General features: G+C 29.1%; 1 protein-coding gene across 3 annotated transcripts; it reads right to left on the bottom strand.

The window, feature by feature from the left end:
* Positions 1–135: 135 nt before the first annotated feature.
* Positions 136–22,002, bottom strand: LOC122533611 (sodium- and chloride-dependent GABA transporter ine). Of its 3 annotated transcripts, none has more exons than XM_043663494.1 (11): positions 21,212–22,002; positions 17,148–17,344; positions 9,994–10,128; positions 8,548–8,767; positions 7,644–7,911; positions 6,268–6,496; positions 5,801–5,913; positions 5,515–5,655; positions 4,680–4,880; positions 2,998–3,168; positions 136–2,906 (listed from the first exon to the last, which is right to left on the bottom strand). In XM_043663494.1, the coding sequence occupies exons 1-11, from the start codon at positions 22,000–22,002 to the stop codon at positions 2,745–2,747; spliced, it is 2,628 nt and encodes an 875-aa protein (XP_043519429.1). In that variant the 3' UTR covers positions 136–2,744. The 3 variants fall into 3 exon arrangements, with proteins under 3 accessions (XP_043519429.1, XP_043519431.1, XP_043519430.1); XM_043663496.1 differs by lacking the exon at positions 21,212–22,002 and adding an exon at positions 20,808–21,188; XM_043663495.1 differs by lacking the exon at positions 21,212–22,002 and adding an exon at positions 19,881–20,786.
* Positions 22,003–23,683: the final 1,681 nt, after the last annotated feature.

The following is a 23,683-nucleotide window of genomic DNA, read 5'->3' on the forward strand; positions in this document are numbered from 1 at the left end:
TTCTATTATTATTTAGGATTTTTTAAATTAATTTATTATAATAAGATTATAATAATAAACATGTGTACATATATAGGTATTAGTATTATAGAGAATTAATATAAGATGAGTGTAAATATATTTGAAAATAATAGGTAATATGAGAATAAAATAATTTATTACAGGTCTGAATAATTACAAACTAATGTGCTCGATGTCTTTTTGTAATTGACAATTTGATTTTATACACTAATTTATTGTCTTTTAAATTTGACACATTCGATGGATTACGTTTAACAATATTTATTCTTATAACATGTACATTCACGTTGTTAACAAGCTTATGTAATTGTTCCTCGTTGTCTTCGTTTAATAATCGCTTCCAGTGGCACTACTTATATATCCAATACAATATACAAGTACGACATATACAAAACGTTAGCATTTGTACTCATTGTTTAATATATTCATCTAAATGTATATCGACTGGTAATTATTAGATATATTATTCAGAGTGTCTGATTATGACATTGTACCAATGTATGTTTCTACCGTGAATGATATTAAACGGATGTTGTTATTTTTAATATTAACAGAATGAATAACAATGGTAACTGAGTATTATTTCGGCTAATCTTTAAACAACACACATGTGAATTGGTAATTGTAAAGTGCAATGAAATATCAAATGTCTTTTTAAGCTTTTAAAATACAGCAATACATTTCGACGCTGTTAAGTGTAACTATTTTCTTTTATTAAGAGTGATTCTTTTTATTCTAATGACATGCTATTGTATATTATACAATTTTTTGCGTTTCCCACTCACTGACAATTTAATCGAAATAGCTAAATGTTAACACTTTATTATAGTGTTATGTAAAATATAGAGTGATTCTAAAAATTATGAAACATGAGTTTTTGTTTTAAGTAAACAAAGTGTTGAACCAAAAACAATATTGCATTATTCAATTACTGATCATATGATTCAATTTATAATCATATTTGACATAAATATTTTTAATATGATAACTTGTATTTCATTTCTTATTAAAATAATCCGAAATATTGTACGTGTCAAAGTATTTAAATACGTTAAAAATTAGTTAGAATATAATAAATAACAAATATATGATACGAGCAACAGATATGTAAGTTTCATACATCAAAAAATGCAGTTACTTTTATCAATTTCTTTACTTTTATCATTTAGCTTTAGCTAAAGAAGAATCATAAAGTAAATTAATGTTTAGATCATTTATATAGGTACGAAGTATTCTAAAAGATATACAACACTAGAATACATAATTGAAAACTAAATTAGTTGATTTATCAGATTTCACGAATTTTTTTTTTGATTATTATATTCGATAAACTTGACGTTAATAAACACGAACGTAACTGTTGTAAATACTTCCAGTTTATCATGTTGCACATATTTTTTTTGGTACGACCAAATGATATCGATCTAGTTTTTATGTATGTAGATGTTTGAAAAAGTTCTTATTTCAAAATGAAATATTACAATATGGAAGCACGAAACACATTTGAATGTTTCTGTGACTACGGATTATTTTAGTTGTCGTCCTTCATTAGCTTTGTGAAATACCATGCTCTTTTTTTTTTTAATAAGCTAATTTTAATATTTCTTTCAATAATAGATATTTAAATATCATTAAAGATATTTAAATATCAAATCTGTTTTTGATCAGTAAAATAAAAATATGCAAGTCACAAACTATTTATAATATAAATATTACATTTCATATCCAATTTTTCAATAAATAATTAAAAAATAAAAATAAAAAGAATAATATTGTATATAGAAAAAAAAAAAAAAATACATAATATCGTAAATTCGTGGTAAATGTGAATGAATGTATTTAATCTCATCGTAAATTTGCTAGACTTGTTTGCTGGAGTATAATTATCGATGTTGATAGATTTGAGCAAACCAATGGTTTTCTAATTAATTGTTTCTTTACCGTAAGGTTCCACCATGCCAGGTGACTCACAAACATTCAGAAGCCTTTTTTATGGTTGGTGGATACGAATAGAGTTATGCAAAATTTCTTTGAACTACCGCCAGTACTCATAGCACTCAAAAACATTTGTAAATATTTGTGACTCTTTTATGTGACTAACGAAAGAAAAAAGTCAAAAAAAGTTCATGTACCATCTTACTTTTGACTCTGGCAGCCTTTGTACGTTTTGCAAATATTTATTAGTAAATTCATGTGTGATACTAACGAAGAACAAGAAATTAACGGGTATTAATTCTACCAGATAAACGCATTATTTATTTCTAAAAATACCAAGTTGTGCATTATTTAAATAAAATGTTTGAAAAATGATTATTTAAATAATGTATCATCTTATTTGACATTTGATATTATCCTGAAATAATTCTACGTTATTTAAACAAGCAAATGGTTTTTTCCCTGAATTATTTGATTATTTAGTTATCGAATAATTTCTCAAATAATTTTTTATTCTATTGTAACTTCTATTTGTAAACTTTACTTTCTGTTAGGATTAATTATTATTTAATTTCAATAAATTAAATAAAATAAAAGATTATTTGCAAATGATTAGACTCGATATAAAGTTAAGTCTTTTAAAGTATTTCTTTTCGACAAAAATAATAAATTAGCGGAAATTTGTTACTTCAAATTGTTATTTTTTTATCTTTATTTCAAATAAAATTTGCCCAACCTTGAGAAATACTTTATATGACTCATATTTCCGAATGATTCACTACATGACGTCATGTCTGAGATTTCAGAGGAATAGTCAGTTGCATCGGACTGTTCACGTCTTGTTGCTCCTTGATCACATCTTCCTCAAAATTATGCAAAGACTCGTTACAGTATTCTTGGCCACAAATTTTACACGCTTCGAAATGCGGCTTAATAGAGTTCCGTAATTTCTGAAAGACAAAGTAGGCAAATTATGGGTGGCAATGGCGCGTGGAATGAAATTTTAATCACTGGCTCGCGCTAGGGTTCGCGTTATCGTACCTCCGCACAAGTGTTGCCGTTGGCTCTGATGAACTCGTAGATAGCGAAAGCGGGAATGCAAATGAGCGAAAGAGAAGCTATTCCCCAACCGATCGCTTCTGCCCACCATGGGTACTTGTACTTGTGGTAGGTCGGTGGCACATAATCAATTAAGCTGAATATCCACACAGCCTGAAACAGTGATTTATTGGAATATAGTACGCAGTCTACCGCGACGGTCAATTTTCATACAATGTCAGATTATACATATGTTATATTTATTGATATTATATATAGATTTATTTAAATAGTTTATATAATGTATATAAGTGTATATAAATATAATTTACATATATATATATATCTATAAAAAATGTGCAAAATTAAAATTGCAAGTATTTAAAGTTATTACAGTTGTATTCATTTTTTGAATATATCTTTTTAAATAATTTCCTCTAATTGACATCGTTATAATTAAAATGTGATTACATGTAAGACATTTTAAAGTAAAATGGACAATTGAACATTTTGAAAGTAGAAGCTTCAAATTTTAAAACGTGCCCAAATTTATTATTGTAAGATTTCTTTTTATAAAATTATAACACTTTCAATATTTAGTGTCCAAATATTTAGACGTCTGAATATTGTCATTGCATATATATAAAGTATTTTAAATCGTGTTATACAAGGGAACGCAATTTCTTGATCACGTTATACAAGTATTGCGTTATATGAATTTGCATCTGGGTACAATAAATTATACAAATATTATATGTACATATTCCATGCTGTATAGAAAGATGTTTGATTTATAAGTATACACTATCAAATATTATTAAAGTTTCATCACATATTAATTTTCATATACATATTGTGTCTTATATCTTCGATAATTATATTTATTTATAATTCTATAATTATTTTTAATTATATAATAAGAATAGAATAATTAGAACGGGATTTTTATTATCGTAATATTGCATTAAAATATATTTATACACTGTTTGTAGTAATATTTCCTCCTACGACTATTGTATTATATGATAAAAGGTTTAATATTAGATGAATGAAGATTAGTAATTTAGTATTAAATAGTTACATGTATTGTTGAAAAATTTATTATTTATAACATATCTCATAAAATTAATTAAAATTTTTCGGTACAAAACATGCATAAAACTGTCCTGAATAATAAACGTTCAGAAATTTATTTATTTTTCATAAAATATGATTAATGATTTTGTTTTTGAAATTATCTTTACGTAAAATAGCTTAATCATTAAGAAAAATACTGTAATGTTTTTCTTCTGACTCTGTTCCAAGAAAACATATAAAATTGTTTTCAATATTCAGTCATAAATTATCAATATCTACATAATTGGCAAAATTTGATTAATATAACATTAACTAAATTAATTTAATATCTACCGATTGTGCAAATATTTCTTTTGATTAGATTTATAAAATTATTTGATAAGGTGTCTACGAATAATACAAACAAAATCGATATAAAGAAGTAGATGTAAAGAAAATTGATACGAATGACAAATATTCGTTTTTGTAATCATATTTCTCACTTTTATTTCAAAGTTGATTCTATTTTTAAGATTTCTTTTTTTGTGCGATAACTTGTTCGGATAAATTTGTTTATTTATCGGATAAAGTTGTTTATTTATTTTGAAAAACGTCATGATTAACTTTACCATGATAAGAAGAGGTGCAGCGATAAGCCAACAAAAGCAGAAGTACGAGGATGGTACGCGTCCAGTCATTTCTTTCACGTTGTTACACAGCCGTCTTACGCCATAACACCAGGATATTGCAATTATTTCGAAGAAAGCGAGAAACATTATTGATATCGAGGCAGCATAGTGATCTATCAATTGAAAAAAGTAAATGCCACCCTGAAAACAAAAATAATATAGAGAATTTCATTAATAACAGTATAAATATGTATGTGGAGCAAATATGTGTGCTTAACTTATATTATATGATGTTTAAGTTATTAGAATAATTTGTAATTGGATGTAGGATTGGCCTTACAATTAGTTAAATATTTTCCATGTGTAGTTTCTTGAGAATTGTTTAATTATATTTCCAAATTAATTATTCAGTTAAAATTTATACAATATTTACATAAAAAAATATAATGTTTATAATATTTAAAAATATAGATTTCATAATAAAAATACATACACAATTTTTAGAATTAGATTTGTTTAATTCGTCAATACGTGCATATACTTATAAAATATTCTTAATGACATAATTATTCAAAATATATATTCAGTAATAAATTTTTATTATCATGCAGCATATAAATTGTTTTTCTATTAATCAATAATAAGAATACAATAAATATTTATACATCCAATATAATCACATAGGAATACTATTCGAGATCTTTTCATTCTTATAATAAAATGGTATTTAGAGAAATATCATTACCACTGTTATATGAAAAATTTTAAAATTAGCTACATCTATTAATTACAAATTACAAATTAAATACTACTTTACTCTAATAAAGCATCTTACCTGTGAGATATTAGGCAGACCAAATAGAAAGGATATAACGCATGTTAAAAGTACTAAAACTTCGTGACACACGAGATGACGTTTCACCCATTTCGGAAAACCATCTTGTATCGACGTTACAACTACTTCCACTATTGTAAACTGAAATTATCATGAAACAGAAACATTATAATATATAAGAAGTAAAATTACTCGGTATCGATCTATTTGAACTTTGTATTGATTTTTCACATTGTACTAATTAAATAAGCGATTCACATACATATTAATCGAGATTGTCGCGTACCTGACTATTCGAAGAAAGGCAGACTAGCATAAAGAAAAATAACACGGCCCACACTTGTGATGCTGGCATCTTGGCTAACGCTTGCGAGTAAAGAACGAATACGAGGCCAGGTCCTTGAACGGAAATTATGATTTGTCTATAAAATTGTAGGAGAAGTTAATCTGACATTGATTGACACCATTCAGACGAAAAAAATATAGAATATTTTTATTATGTTGAATAACAAATGAATAATGAATTAAATATTTATTTATTTAATAATATATTTATATTTATTAAAGAAGAAACTGTTTAACATTATATGTTTCGAAACGATGTATTAAATTATTATTACAGAAAATTGATGATAAATACCTTAGCATTGCTATATTTAAAATATTTATTTATATCAATGAGGTAAATCATTTTAATGTAACAAGGAGATTAAAATTATAATTGCTAAATAAGAGATAAATAGTTTTACGTACCATCTGTTAAAACATCTTTGACAGACATATTTTGTTCAAGAGCGATGTTGCCGATGGTTGCAAATGAAAATATTCCAACGAGCAGGCTGCTGAACGCATTTATAAAAGAAACAACAATGCTGTCTACTAAGATGTTGTTATGGAACTTATTGTAACTTGCGAAACATATCATCGAACCAAACGCTATGCCCATAGAATTGAAAACTTGAGCGGCTGCATAGATCCAAACCTACACATAATGCGAAAATTTAGTAATTTTAAAATAAATATAATTTTACAACATATGAATCAATAGTCTCTTTCAACTTCTAACATTAATTGAGAATTAATAAAGAAACGATATTGTAATAAAATTCGAAAAATTAGATACTTACAATAATAAACAAATTATATCTAACGAAAATGATAATTTAATATAATTACTTTTAATATTTTTCATTATTTTGTCAGAGATGTTTCCATCATTTTTAAAATAGTAATATGACATTCAAATGAAGGAATCACTAAATTTTCAAGAAATTGCTGAACTTTGTTCTAACTAAAAAAAATCATCTTATAATCTACTTGAATGCATTTTGAAGACCAAAATCTGCATTCGTAGCTTCACAAGTTGATTCTAAATATTTTCTTATTTGAATCGAAACTTTGAATAAAAAGTTATATAAAATTAAATAACATTACGGAAGCACTAAATTTTTTTACATGATTTAAATCATCATAAATTTGAAGAAAATTGGACCCACTTTTATTTTCTAGAGATTAATGTACGACTTTAAAAAAGGAAAATTAATTAATCTAAGAACTAGAATTATATTACTTAGAAAAATACATAATCAAAATTGTATTTTTATGATTTTTTAACAAATAATAAAACTGTAAATAATGAAAAACGTTATATTATTATCTAATTCAGTCAATATTTAAAAGTACAGTTAACGATTTGTGTCAAAACATTTCTAACTAATGTATAGTAAGACAATAAATACAAGTTAGAATGTTAATGGCGATAGAAATGCTTAAAATATGTAAATGAAAATCTTTTTGCATTTATAGATAATTTGAAAGTATAAAATTGTACAGAATGTACAGCATACGAAAAAATGTGCAAAATATCTATAAAGAATGTATAAAATATAAAATGTCTAAAATATACAAAATATATAAAGCGTATAAAATATATATAATAAAATATCCATATTACAAAATATAAAATATTTATATTTGATACGTAATACCGAGGTTTTATATTTTTAATTTTTAAATATTTGCATAAAATTCGCACTCCATTCAGATTAAAATAACTCGGATGTTACGTACTTTATCAAATGATAGAGTACGTGTCATTAGAGAACGAAGAAAATGTAATCTTGGATTACCTTTGAATTGCGAAGTAGCTCCCAACTGGGATGAAAAAAATATTGTAGACCCTTGTCAGCACCTTCAAGGGTAACAGATCGCATGAGGAAGATGACGATTAAAAGAAATGGCAGAGTCGCGGTCAGGTATCTCACTTGTGCCAATGATTTTATCGACTTCCAAACGGAGAAATATACCATAATCCAGGCAGTAATTAGACAAGCAACAAGCTCCCATCTTAAGGCCCCTGATTCTTCGATTCCATTACTAATTTGGAGTACTTTGTTGCTAAATTGCCAGATAATAGGACAAGAAAATAAATAAATATTTACAATTAATAATAAATTCTAATTTAATTAATTACAATTAAATACTATAAGCAATTATTTAATCCTCATCCGTCCCTCATTTTTTAAACTTAATTTGTCCCTTGCTGTCAAATAGTAAACAATTAATAAAGATTAATAATGAAAAGTGTAAATAAATTTGCAGATCCTTTTACTAATGATAAGTAATATAAATTTCACAAAATTTAAGATTCTATTCTAACATATAAGTGTTTTAATTTCACATCGTGAGCTAGTTTTGCCAAACGTTCTGATTATTTTTCTAATATTTTCATTTCGTATAACTATATTTAAAACTATATAAATGCTTATACACATCTTTGAAAGGATTGGATGTACAATTGCAATAATTAGAAAGCAAGGTATTACTTTATTCTTTAAAGTTAAAACGAATATTTGCAACTTTGGCGGCATATACTGTGAAAAATGTCAAAAATATATGTTACATATCAGAAAAATAGACTTTACGTGTAATTTTATTTAAAAAATTGACACAAGAGACGGATGAAACTTTTCTGAGGACTTTAAAATTCAAAATGCACGATTAACAACTAAGTGATAATTAAGGAAATTATACTCGAAAAATTCTTCAGCCGGTGTTCTAGAAGCGTTTAGTTTTGTCCTATTATCGATGGCACTAGGTAACCAACATGCCGGAGTATTCCATGAGTTGTCGCAATCGGACCACGGTTGCTTTGCTCTGAACGCCGCAAAGAAATAATAAATGGCGTAGGCTATTATCACATTATGATAGGTTGACATCAAAAATGATATTACTACCGAAGATAAGCCAGCTCCTGTTAAGAAAAAAGATCAATTCGTTTTCTTAACAAATTATTATTATTAAATAATTTTTATATTCTTATTATTAAAGAATTAATGAATGATAATCGTGATACTTGCAATGGGAGGGGATATATGAGTAAAATATTTTTCTATCATATTTAACAACAAAACCACAATAAACTAGTAATTAAAATGATCAGTTCGTAATTTTTTTATACAAATTTTCTAGATGTAGTAATAGTAATTTTTTATAAAAATTTTCTAAATGTAGCACTCGTATTCTTTATTTTAGAATTTCGATTCTTTATTTTATTATAAATTTTTTCCTATTTTTTACACTTAAATTTTCCTGATACAGGTGATACTTTACTCGTCGATAAATCTAGTTAAATTAACTATTGACGACTAAAGTATGAAAAATATTAATATAAAATAATTTCTAAAGAATAGAAAAAAGTTTATGGCGCAATACCGAACACAAGCATTGACTCATATTTTTTAAAATTATTCAAATTATTTACTATTAGTATAATTATTTACTATTACTATAATTATTTACTGTTACTATAATTATTCAATTATTTACTATTCTAAATCTATAAATCTATAAAAATTTCTATAAAAAGTTGAAAAAAATTACAAACTGATTATTTTGATTATTTTGATTATTTTGGTTCAACTTAATATTTGAAAAAACTAGGTTGTTATCGATTGTTTTAGTTTTAAAAGAAATTAAAGATACATAAGACTAATGTGTGTGTATACATACATAATTCTAAACACAGTATTTAAGTATCCACGCTATTGTACAAGTATCTATCTTTTGCTATTAAAAATTTTCAAATTGTTAAGTATTTAGTCAAATACTTTAAAAAATAATACAAGTAATAAAAAAAAAACCATTAATGAACCAAAAATTAAAAATAAAATACAATTTTGTTGAACAAATTTTGAATAGATTATAAATGTCAAATACATTTATAATATTTCAATAATTTATTTTGTTTTTAAATAGTAATTAATTCAAAATACTAGCGAGCATCTCAGAAAAATTGATTGCTTAAATTTATTATAAGACACAAATTTTTTAGTTTTTGTTAATAAATAATATTTTCAGATTTACCGACTTTTGTAATAATTATTGTAATATATTGATCAATATAATATGTACTCTTAACAAATGCTACTTTTCTATAATTAATAAATTGTTAATTTGTTTTATAGAATTTTAATATACCTTTAAATAAGGGGCAAATTTGGCCGAGAGCACCGATCGGTCCTCGTCGTGTGAATTGTCCAATACTAAGTTCCATGTACAATAATGGTATTCCACATACAATAAGTATTAAAAAATAAGGTACCAAGAAGACACCTGAAAAATTGTATAAAAAATGTAATTTAATTGTAGTCGATTGAGATACTCAAAAAATAATTTCAATATAGTAATTTATAAAAACGTCTATATCTTTTATAACATATATGTCCTCTATACGTTTCATTTGAACTATTCAAAAGAATTATTCAATCTAGATCATACGCCAGTTAATTTATATTTAAATTACTATTTTATGCCCTATATAAATCATATTTATTTTTACAATACAAAAACATAGCAGTTTCTCTAGTCTTCTTAATTAAAAATTTTTGAACACGATTTGCAAAATCATGCGAAAATTTAAGCCAAATTTTAGCTAAAGTACAATTTTAAGCCAAACTTTACAAACGAGATAAAACATCTATGAGATTAAAAATTTATAAATTCACCTAACAATTAAATTTTAAACATTCTTTACATTTTATATCAATAGTTATAAACGATTTTAAATTTTAAATTTATTTCGAGTCAAGAGGAAATACTGATAGAATTATATCGAAGCATATGTAACTCTACATTCCGTAAAATCTAGATACGTAAAATTGTTTATTAATTACTATAGTTCACGACTCAGTAGTCCTATAGATAAGGAATAAACGTTTCCTCTTTTAATCCCTTTATACGCGCACACGTTCGAATAAAAACATTGTTAAATCTGCGTATAATGTGGATTTATTAAAGGTTGCATTAAACACGACTCGTACGTAATAGTACTCGTCGTTAATCGTCATTCTGTGGGTAGTAACAAGGTCACTGGATGTAACTCTTTATTCGTAATAAACGGTGATCACAGTCCCGTGGATTACGACTTAATTTGGGAACAAGCATTTAGTTCGGCCAAATTGCTGAAATGCGTTATTGTTTTTCTTTTTTTTTCACAACAGGTTATACATGTACGAGCTTTGTTTTCGAACACTGTTATACGAATACTCATATTTTGTATTAATTGGCTTCATAATTGCTAGCTCATGTCGCGTGATACTACGATTTCTCGAGTTAAGCAAATTTATTCGTTTCCTCTCCTCAACGAATACGTCATACGAACGTATAAGTACTTCTCTGTCTTAATGTCAAGGAATGTTGCTCGTGCAATTGATTAGGAACTGAAAAAGTTAGAAACGATTAAATTTTGTTAAAAAATCTCTGCAACAATTTTTTTGAATTGAAATCAAAATTAAATTTGAATTAAATTCAAAGCAAAATTAATCGAACAAGTTCGTCACACGACTTTAGTTGAGTTTTTGCCTTCTTAAATAATAATGATATTAAATATTATTAAATTAATACTATTACAATCTATAATTTTAATTTTATTATATATATATATAATATTATATATTATTATATTAATTTTATTATATTATATTTATATTATATTTATATTTTATTATTTATATTATATATGAATAATATTTTGATCAACTTACAAATCTCAGTTGAAGTTTTTATTAAATGATTAGTGCTTCTTCTTGAAAAATTATTACCTTAGCACTACTAAATACTTTTAAGTTAATTACAGTCATACGTTATTCTCTATATCTATTTAGAAATATTTTACTTCAAGTCATGAAAATCATAAGTTGATAATTTAATTTAATTTATTGATGACGGTTTTTTTGTAATATAATGACAGATAACATTCAGAGCAATTATATAAAGAACTAAAATCTATTACAAAAACAATCAAAGACAGGGAAATAAGAGTTGACAAACATTATTTTTGTTATTTATAATTTTCTATATTGATTTGTCTTTCGTCTTAGTTTTTCAAGTTCGAATTTTTCTCATCTAGTTTCGATGAAAAAAAATGCTTCATAATAAATTCGAACTAATAAAATAATGATAAATTTTAATATCTGTGGCAAAAGTTCGAATTCATCCACTATAACGGCTATTATTTCCGGTTAAATCATTGAAATAATTCGTGCCGCATCAGTGCGCCTCACGCACATGTAAATTAATTCTACGAATGTTGTTTCGTCCTGGTCGAACAAATCAGACAGCATTCTCTCATCTGAATTTGTGATTCATGGTGTAATTTAATAAACAAGATAATTCGACGAATATTGTAATTTTACAATAACGTTTTCTGTCATTCTTTTTCTTCACTTCTGATTTTTAAAAGAATTTTCTGACTATTTTTTGCTCTTCTGTTCATTCCATTAGTTAACATTCTTTTTTCGTTTCTAATTAATTTATTTAGAAATAATATCACAAGTTTCAGTATATATATTTTGATTAGAAGTAGCTGTATGAATGTGAGAACTCGGTAAATGTATGTATCTCTTTAAATGGAAGCGATAACGTTAATTTTTGCGGAGTTCCCGTCCGTTCCTTTCAGCATGGATTTTCCCACGAAAACGTAAATGAACACCGGTTGCACAAATACGCCCCGAGTCTCATGCAAATCAGAGTACTCTATCTCATATTCTATGAATCTTCATTTCAGTCAATGAAATGCTCTTTCAAAGGCGGTTTTTATAAATCTTTCTATTTATAAGAAAATGAAATATACGTATGATAAACAAGCATAATTTTGTATAAACTAAAACTGGTATATTTTTTCAGTTTCATTGAGAAGTGTTATATACTACGACGTATTGCAGGCGAATAAGTAAATCTAACTTTACGAATTTACTCGTTTATGTATGTATGCATTTATTTATTTATTCCTTTTTATTTTTGTTTTATCTATCATTGCATTAAGTCATTTATTTATGATAATTATCAATTCCTATTATATTCTTAATATATCAATTTTATGTTATAAATATATATTACACTTACATCTAATATGATCTTTTTTTCTCATATTTTAATTAATTATTCATTCCACTTTATTTCCATACTTTAATTGTAAATTTTAAAAGAATACAAACAATTATTATTATTCCATTTTTTATCATTTATATATAACTAAAAGTAATACATACATACATATATATATATATATATATATATTACTTTTGGTTACATACAAAATGATAAAATATGAAATAATGATAATTGTTTGTACTTATTTTAAAATTTACAACTTAATATCGAAAAGAAACAATTTATTTTAATTTTTTAATTTTAGATTAATTCAATCTTTGAGACTTCTTAATTTTTAATTAATTTGATTTGGCTATCAATATTATTAATTTTATCTGAATTAAAAATAATATACGAAATGATTAGATTGTAGAAATGATTCTTATAATTGTAATATCTTTTTTATTAATTAAAATTCCTTTTATATTAATTGGATTAATTTGAAAGAATAATTTAAAGAAAATGTTTTAATAAATTAATAATTCTACAATAAATATTTCTTCTCTAATTATATTTAATGCTATATATAATTGCAAATTTAAACCAACTTATTATCTCAATAAATAATTTTGAGAACATTAGATATTTTATGTTCTAGTCACATATAGCTTTTTCATAATTAAAAAAATACTAAATAATTTATTATTTTAATTTCATAAAACAATTTTTCACACATTTTTTCAACTATTTTCGTTTCATATTTTAAAAGAAGATAACACGTAAAAGAAATAACATTTGATTGATTGCGTCCAGTGATATACATTAACATTTGGACATCATAATAATCGAGAAATTATTAGACTTTGTTATAATAGAATAAAAATGACTTTATAATGTTTTAATTCATTGAAATATTCATTATTCAGTATATTATCTTTCGTACTATGTTTCACATTTTAACAAAATTCAGATATAATTTTCTACAAAATTTATGACTATCGATCGTGATTAAAGGAAGATATATCATTGAACAGTTTTATATATAACAAATACCCCTGAATAATTTTAAATTTATGTTTTGGACCATTAACATAGTAAAATATCAAACTAAACCATATGTTCATTCATTATACTTTTTATTTCATTTTTTAGTAAAATTTTCACACCGTTTACTTTCCTTTAATACAACTCTCAAATAAGTATATTTCATGTTTTATAGTTGGATACTTTACATTTTAAATTTTCAATCGTAAGTTAAATTGAATTTTTGTATTAAAATTGGGCGTTGAATTTTATAATTATTAACAAACAATCTTTTCATTATAATGAAGCAAAATAAAAATTATAAACCAAAATATTCAATAGTAATCTCTAAACAACAATTATTGCACAAGTTAATTATTATATGTACGCTAAATTCACTATGATTCAAAGAAATCGAACATTTTCATGTATAAGATTCAACATATAAATAATTACATTTCAATAAATATCCTTTAATCGAAAGCATAGCATTTAAATTATAAATTGTTATTATATATATATATATATATATCGTTTATCGTTTCGCTTTGCAAGGACAATACACGTGACAATTAAGCGAATCTTTCAGTCAGGATCGATTGCGGTTTGTTATTGAAACGAGCATGTTAGTTGGCCAGGTTGAAATCAAACCGTGCCACACACTGATTTTCCGGTCATCCAATTTAACGAACGGTTGGTCGAAATGATACTTGACCGATTATTTCCACCGGTGTCATTGAAATCATTTGCGATGTTCGCTGGTTTAGCTACGTTCCGGCAAGGTCATGTATCAAGTTCCGCGAGTGAATTGCTCCATGTCCGGACTTCGTCGAGATGGTCTCAGACTTTGAAAATTAGCGGTAACAAGATACGCACTCGTGTTACGGCTTGCCGAACCGAGAGAATGCATGTCCTTGTTCTGAATATGTCCGGTATAATGTCGTGCCAAGAGGGGTGTTACAGAAAAATGGCCGCGAAACGCCCTTGGCAGATGACACTCAGACCATCCAGTGAAATTTTTATGGAAAACCATCATTCATTTTGTTTTCTATCTTGCAAACAGAAATGTAAGACTTTGGTATATTTATTTTCTTACTATTTTATATTTAGCGAAAAACGTTTTATTGAAAGTAAATAAAAAAAATTAATTAACGATAAAGATCTATTTTTGGGCATAGACAAAATTTCTGTATTCTTAATTTTATACTGTTTGTTAGTGTAAATTTAGATATTTAGATACACTTACTTTAGTATATCCACGGTGCTACAACTTAGTTTAAAACTCTTATACTATTCAGACACTATGATATTTGGAAGATTATTTCTCTATGTATTTGTTTATGATGTTTATAATGTTTATGGTGTTATTGGATTCATTGTTCTAATTAGTGGAAATATGAATTTTATTTATATAATCCACGTAATTAAAAAAAATAGCAACAAACTAAATACATACACAGGAAAAGTTTAAAAAAAATTTGAACAACAAAATCACGTTAGACTTGTATCAATTTTAGATATGAAATATTGTATATGTAGTGAAGAGCATAACTGAATCAATAACAATGAGAAATTGTCGATATTTTAAATTGTTATAAAAGAAAATTGATCTCAAAGCTGATCTCTATATTTATATGTATATGTATATATAAGATAAATTAAATAATGACAAAATTTAAACTTACAAAAAATTCTAATAATTAGAAGTCAATTTTTTAGTATCATAAAGGTTTACGAAAAATATAAGAAGGAATTAAATAAGTTTGTATCGATTAGTAAAATAAATCGCTTTACCTATTGAACCTCTGAATTTAATCAAAATGGAACTTTTATATAATTTTGTAAAAGTGTAAAAGAACGTGTTTGTTTGTTTATGATTACTGCTAGTATATTATATTCGAGAATTTACAAAACTATAAAATACTAAAAATCAGGAGTTATATTACGAATTATAGCATATAAAAATTTGGCAAGATTAAAAATATATATAATTAAAAATACTTGTCATATTTTTTGTGCAATGATGAGTATATGCTTTTAAATTGATATATAATTACAATTTTTTTTGTATTGTATAAAAACGATTATTAAACTCGTTTTATAAGTAACTTAAAGTATTTAAAAGTTGGAAATTTTGCAACATTACATTTATTGAATACAGTTTTGAAATTTCACTGTTTCATATTCTAAATCTATTAAGAGCTGAAGAAAACTTTTTCATTTTTATATTTCAGTGATATCAAACACGATTATCTACGCTTGCCTATGCTAATCATTTAATTTGAAAAAATATCTATGATTTGATTATTACGGATAAATTATAACAAATTAAAAAAAGAAAGCTACTTTGATTTATTCGAACAGCATGAATATCTACTTGTCATTCTGCTTACGAATTTACGAATAGGATAAGATTATATGAGAATGTAAATAATACATTCTTAATACCATTTCTGCTGCAATAAATGCTGAAATGCGAGTTTAAATTAAACGTTTGGCATCTTTATCATCATGACGTAAAATATGCGATATCTCGAGTGTTAATGTTTCGAATACTCTGCGCAACTATCGCAATTCTGCGCGAAAAGAAAGTTACATACTGAAGGAAAATAATGTTGATTAAATTACATCTCTCTCTTATACTATACAGATTTTTTTACACTCTCTTATATAATTAATAGAAAAACTATAGCGCGAGGTTTGTACTAGAATGAATTGTAAAACGAGTACAAACAATGCACGTGAGATTAGACAATTTTTTGTAGACTGTTGTGTGACACTGAAAATTTATTTTATGTAATATATTAGCTTGAAACATATTTTTTTCAGTTCGTTTTTCGCCAAATACGATACGTTTCACACCAGCAATAATAAACACGTATTCTTATCACTGGCACACTAATCATAACAGACGTATGTGTGTCACAATGACAATTTAGCACGTACAAATTTGTTTTAAACCATCTGCTTGAAGTGCTGTCACGAGAACCAAAGCGTATTTCCTACGCGTATCGTGTAGATTATGAGAAATGTAATTAAACTCGTTTATTCATATTATTTATATTTCGTTTGTTTTATTTTTGGTGTTTACATGAGTTTTCATTGCTATTTAGAAATTAAAATTGCAAACTATAGCGATGGATTATCAGCTTAGCTCAGTAAAAGTGAAATTTTCTTGAAGAGAGAGAAAACTTGTTAACCTCTGAAGTGAAATTATGTAAACGTATGCAGACACTCACCACCGCCACTTTTGTAGCATAGGTAAGGAAACCTCCAAACATTCCCGAGACCAACAGAGTAACCAATACAAGCAAGGACAAATTGAACTTTGTTCGCCCACTGTGGTCGTCTTGATTGCTTGTAGTCCCCAGGGTCTTGAGCGTCATCTTCAGCATCGTCGAAGCTGGTACACACGGACAAGTCATCCTCGAATGATCTGAAATCGAATTGATTTCTGTAAATACAGTTAATATTCAAAAATACAAATCGAATAAAGTTTTAGAATGAAATAAAGTAATGAAATATTTTGTATAATTTTAAATTGATAGATAGAAAATTGCATAGGATGCGTGCAATATAAAAAATATCTAAAATATGGTAAAATAATTCTCTGCTGAAATTCTACCGTTTTAATTATACTGATAATTGCTATTGAAAATGTAATTAAAATTTTTGTATGGTCTAGTTTAAATTCTTCTTCAATATACATTCTGATACCATTGAAATAAATCATATTCTAATTCACACTAATTCTACTAATGAGCTGCCCCATTTACATATGTATCATCTAAAATATGAAAACATTCCGTGCGCGTTCGGCATAAATTAGATATTGGAAGAACGATCAATTATAGAATAACAACAGAACATATTGTAATGAACGACATTATGCAAGTTGTTGCATATTTATCAAGCACCTGATGCACGTACTCTTTACCGATCTAAAGATGGCACGACTCCTATCAAAAACGTCACGCGTAATATCCATAGACACCATATTTTACTAACTATCGTCAACAGAAACAACGAACTGCAGGTTACATTAAGAAATTCTTTTTTGTCCTTCTAAATGCTTACGATAAACCGGTTATCTTTCGCCGTCGTTTTTTCCCAAGGATCCTAAATTAATTGGAAAATTTATGTGTTTGATTTATCATAATCGCTGGGAGGACATGAAAAATTTATCGCGCGCTTATCTTGATGAACGTCAACGGTAAAAAAAAAAAAAAAAAGAAAATCGAGCTGTAAGGGGCTCTTATTATGATTAACGATCGTGCGAAACGGGGGTACCTACAACCGTAGCGATGAACAACCTTGATACCCGAGTGTTATATAAGTGACAAGAATGAAGAAGAATTTTTACGAGTTCAACGCGTCCATGGTACTCGACACGGTGGATGCAAAAACGATGTCGCACCACGATGGTAAGAATTATGGCAATTGACAAAACTCGATAATAAATATGACACACCTGTGTAAATTCTCCGGGTGTTTCGCAATGTGTAAAAAAAAAAACAATGCATAAATGGTTATAGGATCTATAGGAAAATAATAATAAATTATTCCACGTATGCGTGTACATATGTCATAACTAAATTTCAAACGAAGACGCAACGTTCATTGCAGCGTTCTGTTTGCAAGCGCGTTAACAACTATAGAAACAACCGTCGCAAAATAGAATTCTAAATTTTTCACCTTTTTATGTGGAATGGAGTTGCAAGTTCGCCAAACGTGATAACGAATTGAATTAACAGTGTACACTTAGAGTGCAAATCTGCGAATATTGGCGAAGAGAATTATATAATTACGGGAGCAGAACTAGCTCGTGCAGTACTTTTGAAAAAAATATAATATGTAATTTAGACAAAGCAAATCTATTTTAGAAGGAATAATAACGTTTAAATATCGATTGTAAAATAATTAACGATTGCATAATGATCTAAATTAATTCCTAAAAACAGCCTACGAATCCATATATTTTGTTATTCATACGTCCATACAGTAAATTTTAACGACATACAAGTCAAAAGAAAAAATTAATATTTGGTTAGCATATCATGGTAATTAAAAAAATTTATCTGAGGATTGTGGGTGACATAACCGAAATTGGAATCAATCGATTTATGACACGTAAACCTGTTTATCACATGTTTAAATAAACATTTTATTAGTTTAGTAAAATTTCTTTTGAAGCTATATGGATATAAAGCCAAATATTTAGATTTTAGCTCTAATGAACCTAATAAATTTTTTATTTGAAAATTCAAATAATATCTATATGAATAATTTTTTATACTCTGTTTTATACTTAAAATGTGTATATTCTGCACAGCGAATGAGAAATTGGAAAAATTGAATTCCAAAATTTTCATAAATTTTATCTAGACGATTTTAATAATGAACCGTAGAAATCAGAACAGTTTTAATGAAATGAAGATGTTGTGTTAATCAATACTTTAAATGTTATTAATTAAAGTTTATGTTCTATTAAGTGACATTCCTCAATGTTACAAACGTGTCAATAAAACGTACTAACGAACAACTAAATCGTACAAAAGTGCAAATTACATTCTAACTTAATTATTAGCTTTAATTATTAGCGTTAATTCAAATTAACTTTTCGTACGAATTAAAGCTAAAGTATTTAAACAAAAAATATCTTTCGATCAAATTCCTTATATATCAGCTTCGAATCACAGTCGCTTTCTTTAGCGCAGGTAATCCTAATAAACGTCCCGTTTAAGGCCTGCTAACTGCAAGTGAAATCAAAATACACAATTTCGCGTGTTATTTCGCTTTGAATTCATTACCGCGGCCCATAGAAATTTCGAATGTGGAGCAGCAATTACGACTCTTTAAACGGTCCACTCCAATTTCAATGAAGGAAGCCAGGCAGCTACAACAATATACCGCATGAACACCTACTTATAACAAAAGTATGGACTTACATTGTACACCTATTATCCACTTACGTCTCTGGGACAATACGCTGGAATTGCAGTGGCTGGATGACGAGACCACGCTCCACAAGCAATTCGGATGTACGCGGCATCTCTCGCCACCGAAATCTTGACTTAGGAAGCATAACAGCTTGATTTACACTGTCGTAGTATTTTAAACAATTGTCACCAAGATGAGGAAGTTCATTTCGCTATGCTCGTCAAACTTATGCTCGCGTTGCCCGTAACGTATGCAACTCCCAGACACCAAGTGCTATTCACTTTTAACTCGAAATGCAATTTCCTAGATACTGCTTGTAAATATTTGTTCAACGAAAAGAAGTTTAAATACATAGATAACTGGAACGAGGCTCGTTTATCTGGGAACTATGATATACTGCGCGAAGTTGGAGAAAAGTCTCGCGGGACGGCAGACTTCGATCAACTGAATGTAGGTGACTAGTAGGTGTCCCTATATTTAAAGTACCAAATCTGTCTTCGAAACAATCAATAAGACCGGCGTTTCTTCCACAGGAAGACTTTACTTTTTACGCGACGTGTGTTACAAACGAACAGAACGAAACGCATCACTGGTCTTACTTTTATAAGATTAGGCAATCACTTCTGTTTATCTTTATCGTTAGACGACCGATGCGAATCATGCGGCAACCACGAAAAATAAACATTATTTTCGATATGTCTGTAGAGATGTTAATTAGTTGAAAATATTTTGATCTCACAACATTATCTATATTATCTACAATAATTGAGTACACTGATTGTGATTCGATTCTTTCGTACAGATAAATCATCGAAACGAAATATTCAATGGCTATTGTATATTGTTTTCTACATTGATCGTATTCTATACTTGCGTAAGTAAAATTTTTACCAACTTTATCGAACATGTCACTTTAAAAAGTACAAAGTTTTAACGGATTTTGATCGGAATAAACTCACTTCATCGTTAAATTCATTCCTCTGGTCGACCTCATCGGAGTTGCCTTGTTACACGAAAAAAAGAAACAAACAACAATCAATCATCTCCAACTAACATTGCCAATTATCAATTATCACTGAACAACATTATAACTACAGGCCAGCTAATAGCAAGATAATGGCTATCTTATCTAACCCCATCAGCCTAGCCTAGCCTTGGCAAGCCAAATCCTCTTCCGGCCAATGAGCAGTAATCCTCGCTACAGAGTGAAACCTAAGCTCTGGCAAGCGTAAAGGTATCGAACGAAGACCACATGCAGGAAGTGAACGGAGAAGGAGGAACTACGGGACATGATTCATAGTCCGCTTCTTCCGACGCTTCTCTCGCCGAGAGACGCGCACGTTAGATAATGTAGCTCACTTACGGCGGCGGATGTACCATGTTAAGCAGCTCCGACGGCGAAGTGAGAACTCTACGTATCGTGAGTTTCCGGCCGTTGGAAGAACCCATGCCGATCGATGCTAGAGAGCGTATAGAGACGGAGTCGGGAAGCGGTCGCACGTGAGTTTGCCCGTTTCCGTCCGAGAACACGATCGATGCCCAGCTGGCCGCCGGTGGATGATACTGGTGTTGATGATCATTCATCGTCGGATTAGATTTCACCGATCTCACGCTTGAACAGCGATACCGTCCACCATGCGAGTCGATCCCTCGAACGGACCTAAGTATACCCTGTGGAATGTCACGATGCAGCCTGATCTCGGTTTGACCGACTTGGTCTCCTGACATCGATTGCTGAAGCCGACAGTACGTTCTCTCGTGGATGCTGCTGATACTGTCGTTTCGAGGGAAGGTTTTCTTTACAGTGCCGTTACAGTGCAGGTTACTCGAGCTCGTAGGGGTAACGACGATCTTTCGAGTGGTCGACTCGGTGGCGCTCAGCAAACGACTCCTGCCCTCGGACGGTGAATCCGAATCGGCGTCGTGATGCTGATGATGCTGATAGAGCTGATGTCCTATCCTTATCACGTCAGGATCCATATCGTCCGAGGCATTCTCCTCCTCCAGCATCGTGCTCATCTTGCGCACGCAGCTGCTCTGCTTGCCGATCACGCTCTGCAGACGAACACTGTTGCCGTGCGCATTTGTCTTGCCCGCGATCGTGTTGTTGCTGTCGTTGCCGTTGACGCCGCTGTTGCTGTTCGTAGTATTCATGATGGCATGGCGATCTAATGGCAGAAAGAGAGAAGAGGAAAGTCAGACGACAGAGACAGAAATGACGATCGGGCCAGTCCAGGTGAGAGAGGGAGGAAAAGACAGAGATGGAATGTGTGTTTGTGTGTATAAAAGAGAGAATGAGAGGGGGAAAAGAGAGAGAGAGAGAGAGAGAAGTTTACACGGAATACTTGCACGAACTTCCGGTAATTTCATTAATGTAAGGAAACGCGAAAACATTCACGAACAATTCGTCAAGAGATTCGGTCGGATTCAACTCTTACCCTATACAACTGCAATGGCAAAACTGTTTGAGATTTTTGCGCTCCTCGTTCTTATATATCGTGGACAATCACTTCGTGTTTTAATTTAAATTTATTATCAATGTTTATGATGATTCACAATTATCAATAAACATTTTAATTATACGAATGCAATTATATTTATCACACGAGATGAATCCATTTAACGCACATTTGTACTCGTAATATAACAGTGTACAGAGATGTAGATACTTACATGAAGCACGATTAATCGCGTCGTATCGAGAGTTACTGTAGCGATATCGAAGACCAAATGATAGTCTATAGTAGATATAGAGCCTGACGTTTTCACGTGTCACATAACATTCGTAAACGTCGAGTTGAATGAAAACATTGGCTTTGAATTGACATGACGATTCATTCAGAAATAATTCGAGCAGTATGTTTTTTTTTTTTTTCTTGTAACATGCAACAGAAAATGAAAATTAAAAGAACCGTGAAATTTCGATTTACTTTGGCGTGTAGTATAACCGGTGAGAAGACGAACGGAGCAAAAGATACGCATACGCTAAGCGAAGCGACAATGATCACGTGTTATCGAGCCAATACCTGTCAGATCGAAGAGGGCCTCGACCGGATCAATTGCATTCCAATGAAGTCACTGAGATCCATCGGTGTGCAGAGAGCTGATAACAGGGACATGCAACCGTCCACGTGGAACCGTGACGTTTTGTGATTGACAAAAGTTTGTCAAGTGGCCCGTCCGGGGAGGAGAAACACGTCCCAGTGGAACAGTCGCGAAAATCGAAACGAGTGTTGTTGCGGCTGCACGCGATTACGGTACGTCGACGTCGCGTTACGACAGCGTTGTATATGCCAATCGTGCGTCACCAGCCGTAACAAACACATGCATGGCAATCGCGTTTTCAATTGACAGTGCCTTCTTGTGGACACTGCGAGTACTAGTGATACCACACTTGGGACTCGGACCTAACGCGCCTCTCTCGGAATTATTCGTGTGTCTTCGTCAGGCCGATATCCCCACCACCCAGCGATCCCAGCATCTTTAAATAATTGAATCGATTAACGCTCTGCACGATCTTTCTCCGATGGTCGATGTAACCGATGGATCTTCCAAAGTGCAGCAGATGGGAAGAAAGTCAGTTTGTGAAAGCGGCCATTGGAAGATATTACGAATACAATTTGCTGTAACATCACTGTGAAAGGAATTTGAAATATCGTAATCGTAATGAAGATACGAGAATGATCGAAGCAAATGCAAATAAAAGAGACAAGTAACGGGAAATAAGGTCTTTCAAAATCTTTGTTCTGGTGAAATTTAAGATGGAATAAGATCCTGAGAATTCTATGTTTTCTTAAAAAAGATTTATAAAATTGGATTGCGATTTTAATTGACA

This window comes from Frieseomelitta varia, unplaced genomic scaffold (assembly GCF_011392965.1).
Source record: "Frieseomelitta varia isolate USP_RPSP 00005682 unplaced genomic scaffold, Fvar_1.2 scaffold_541, whole genome shotgun sequence".
Classification (NCBI taxonomy): Eukaryota; Metazoa; Arthropoda; class Insecta; order Hymenoptera; family Apidae; genus Frieseomelitta; species Frieseomelitta varia.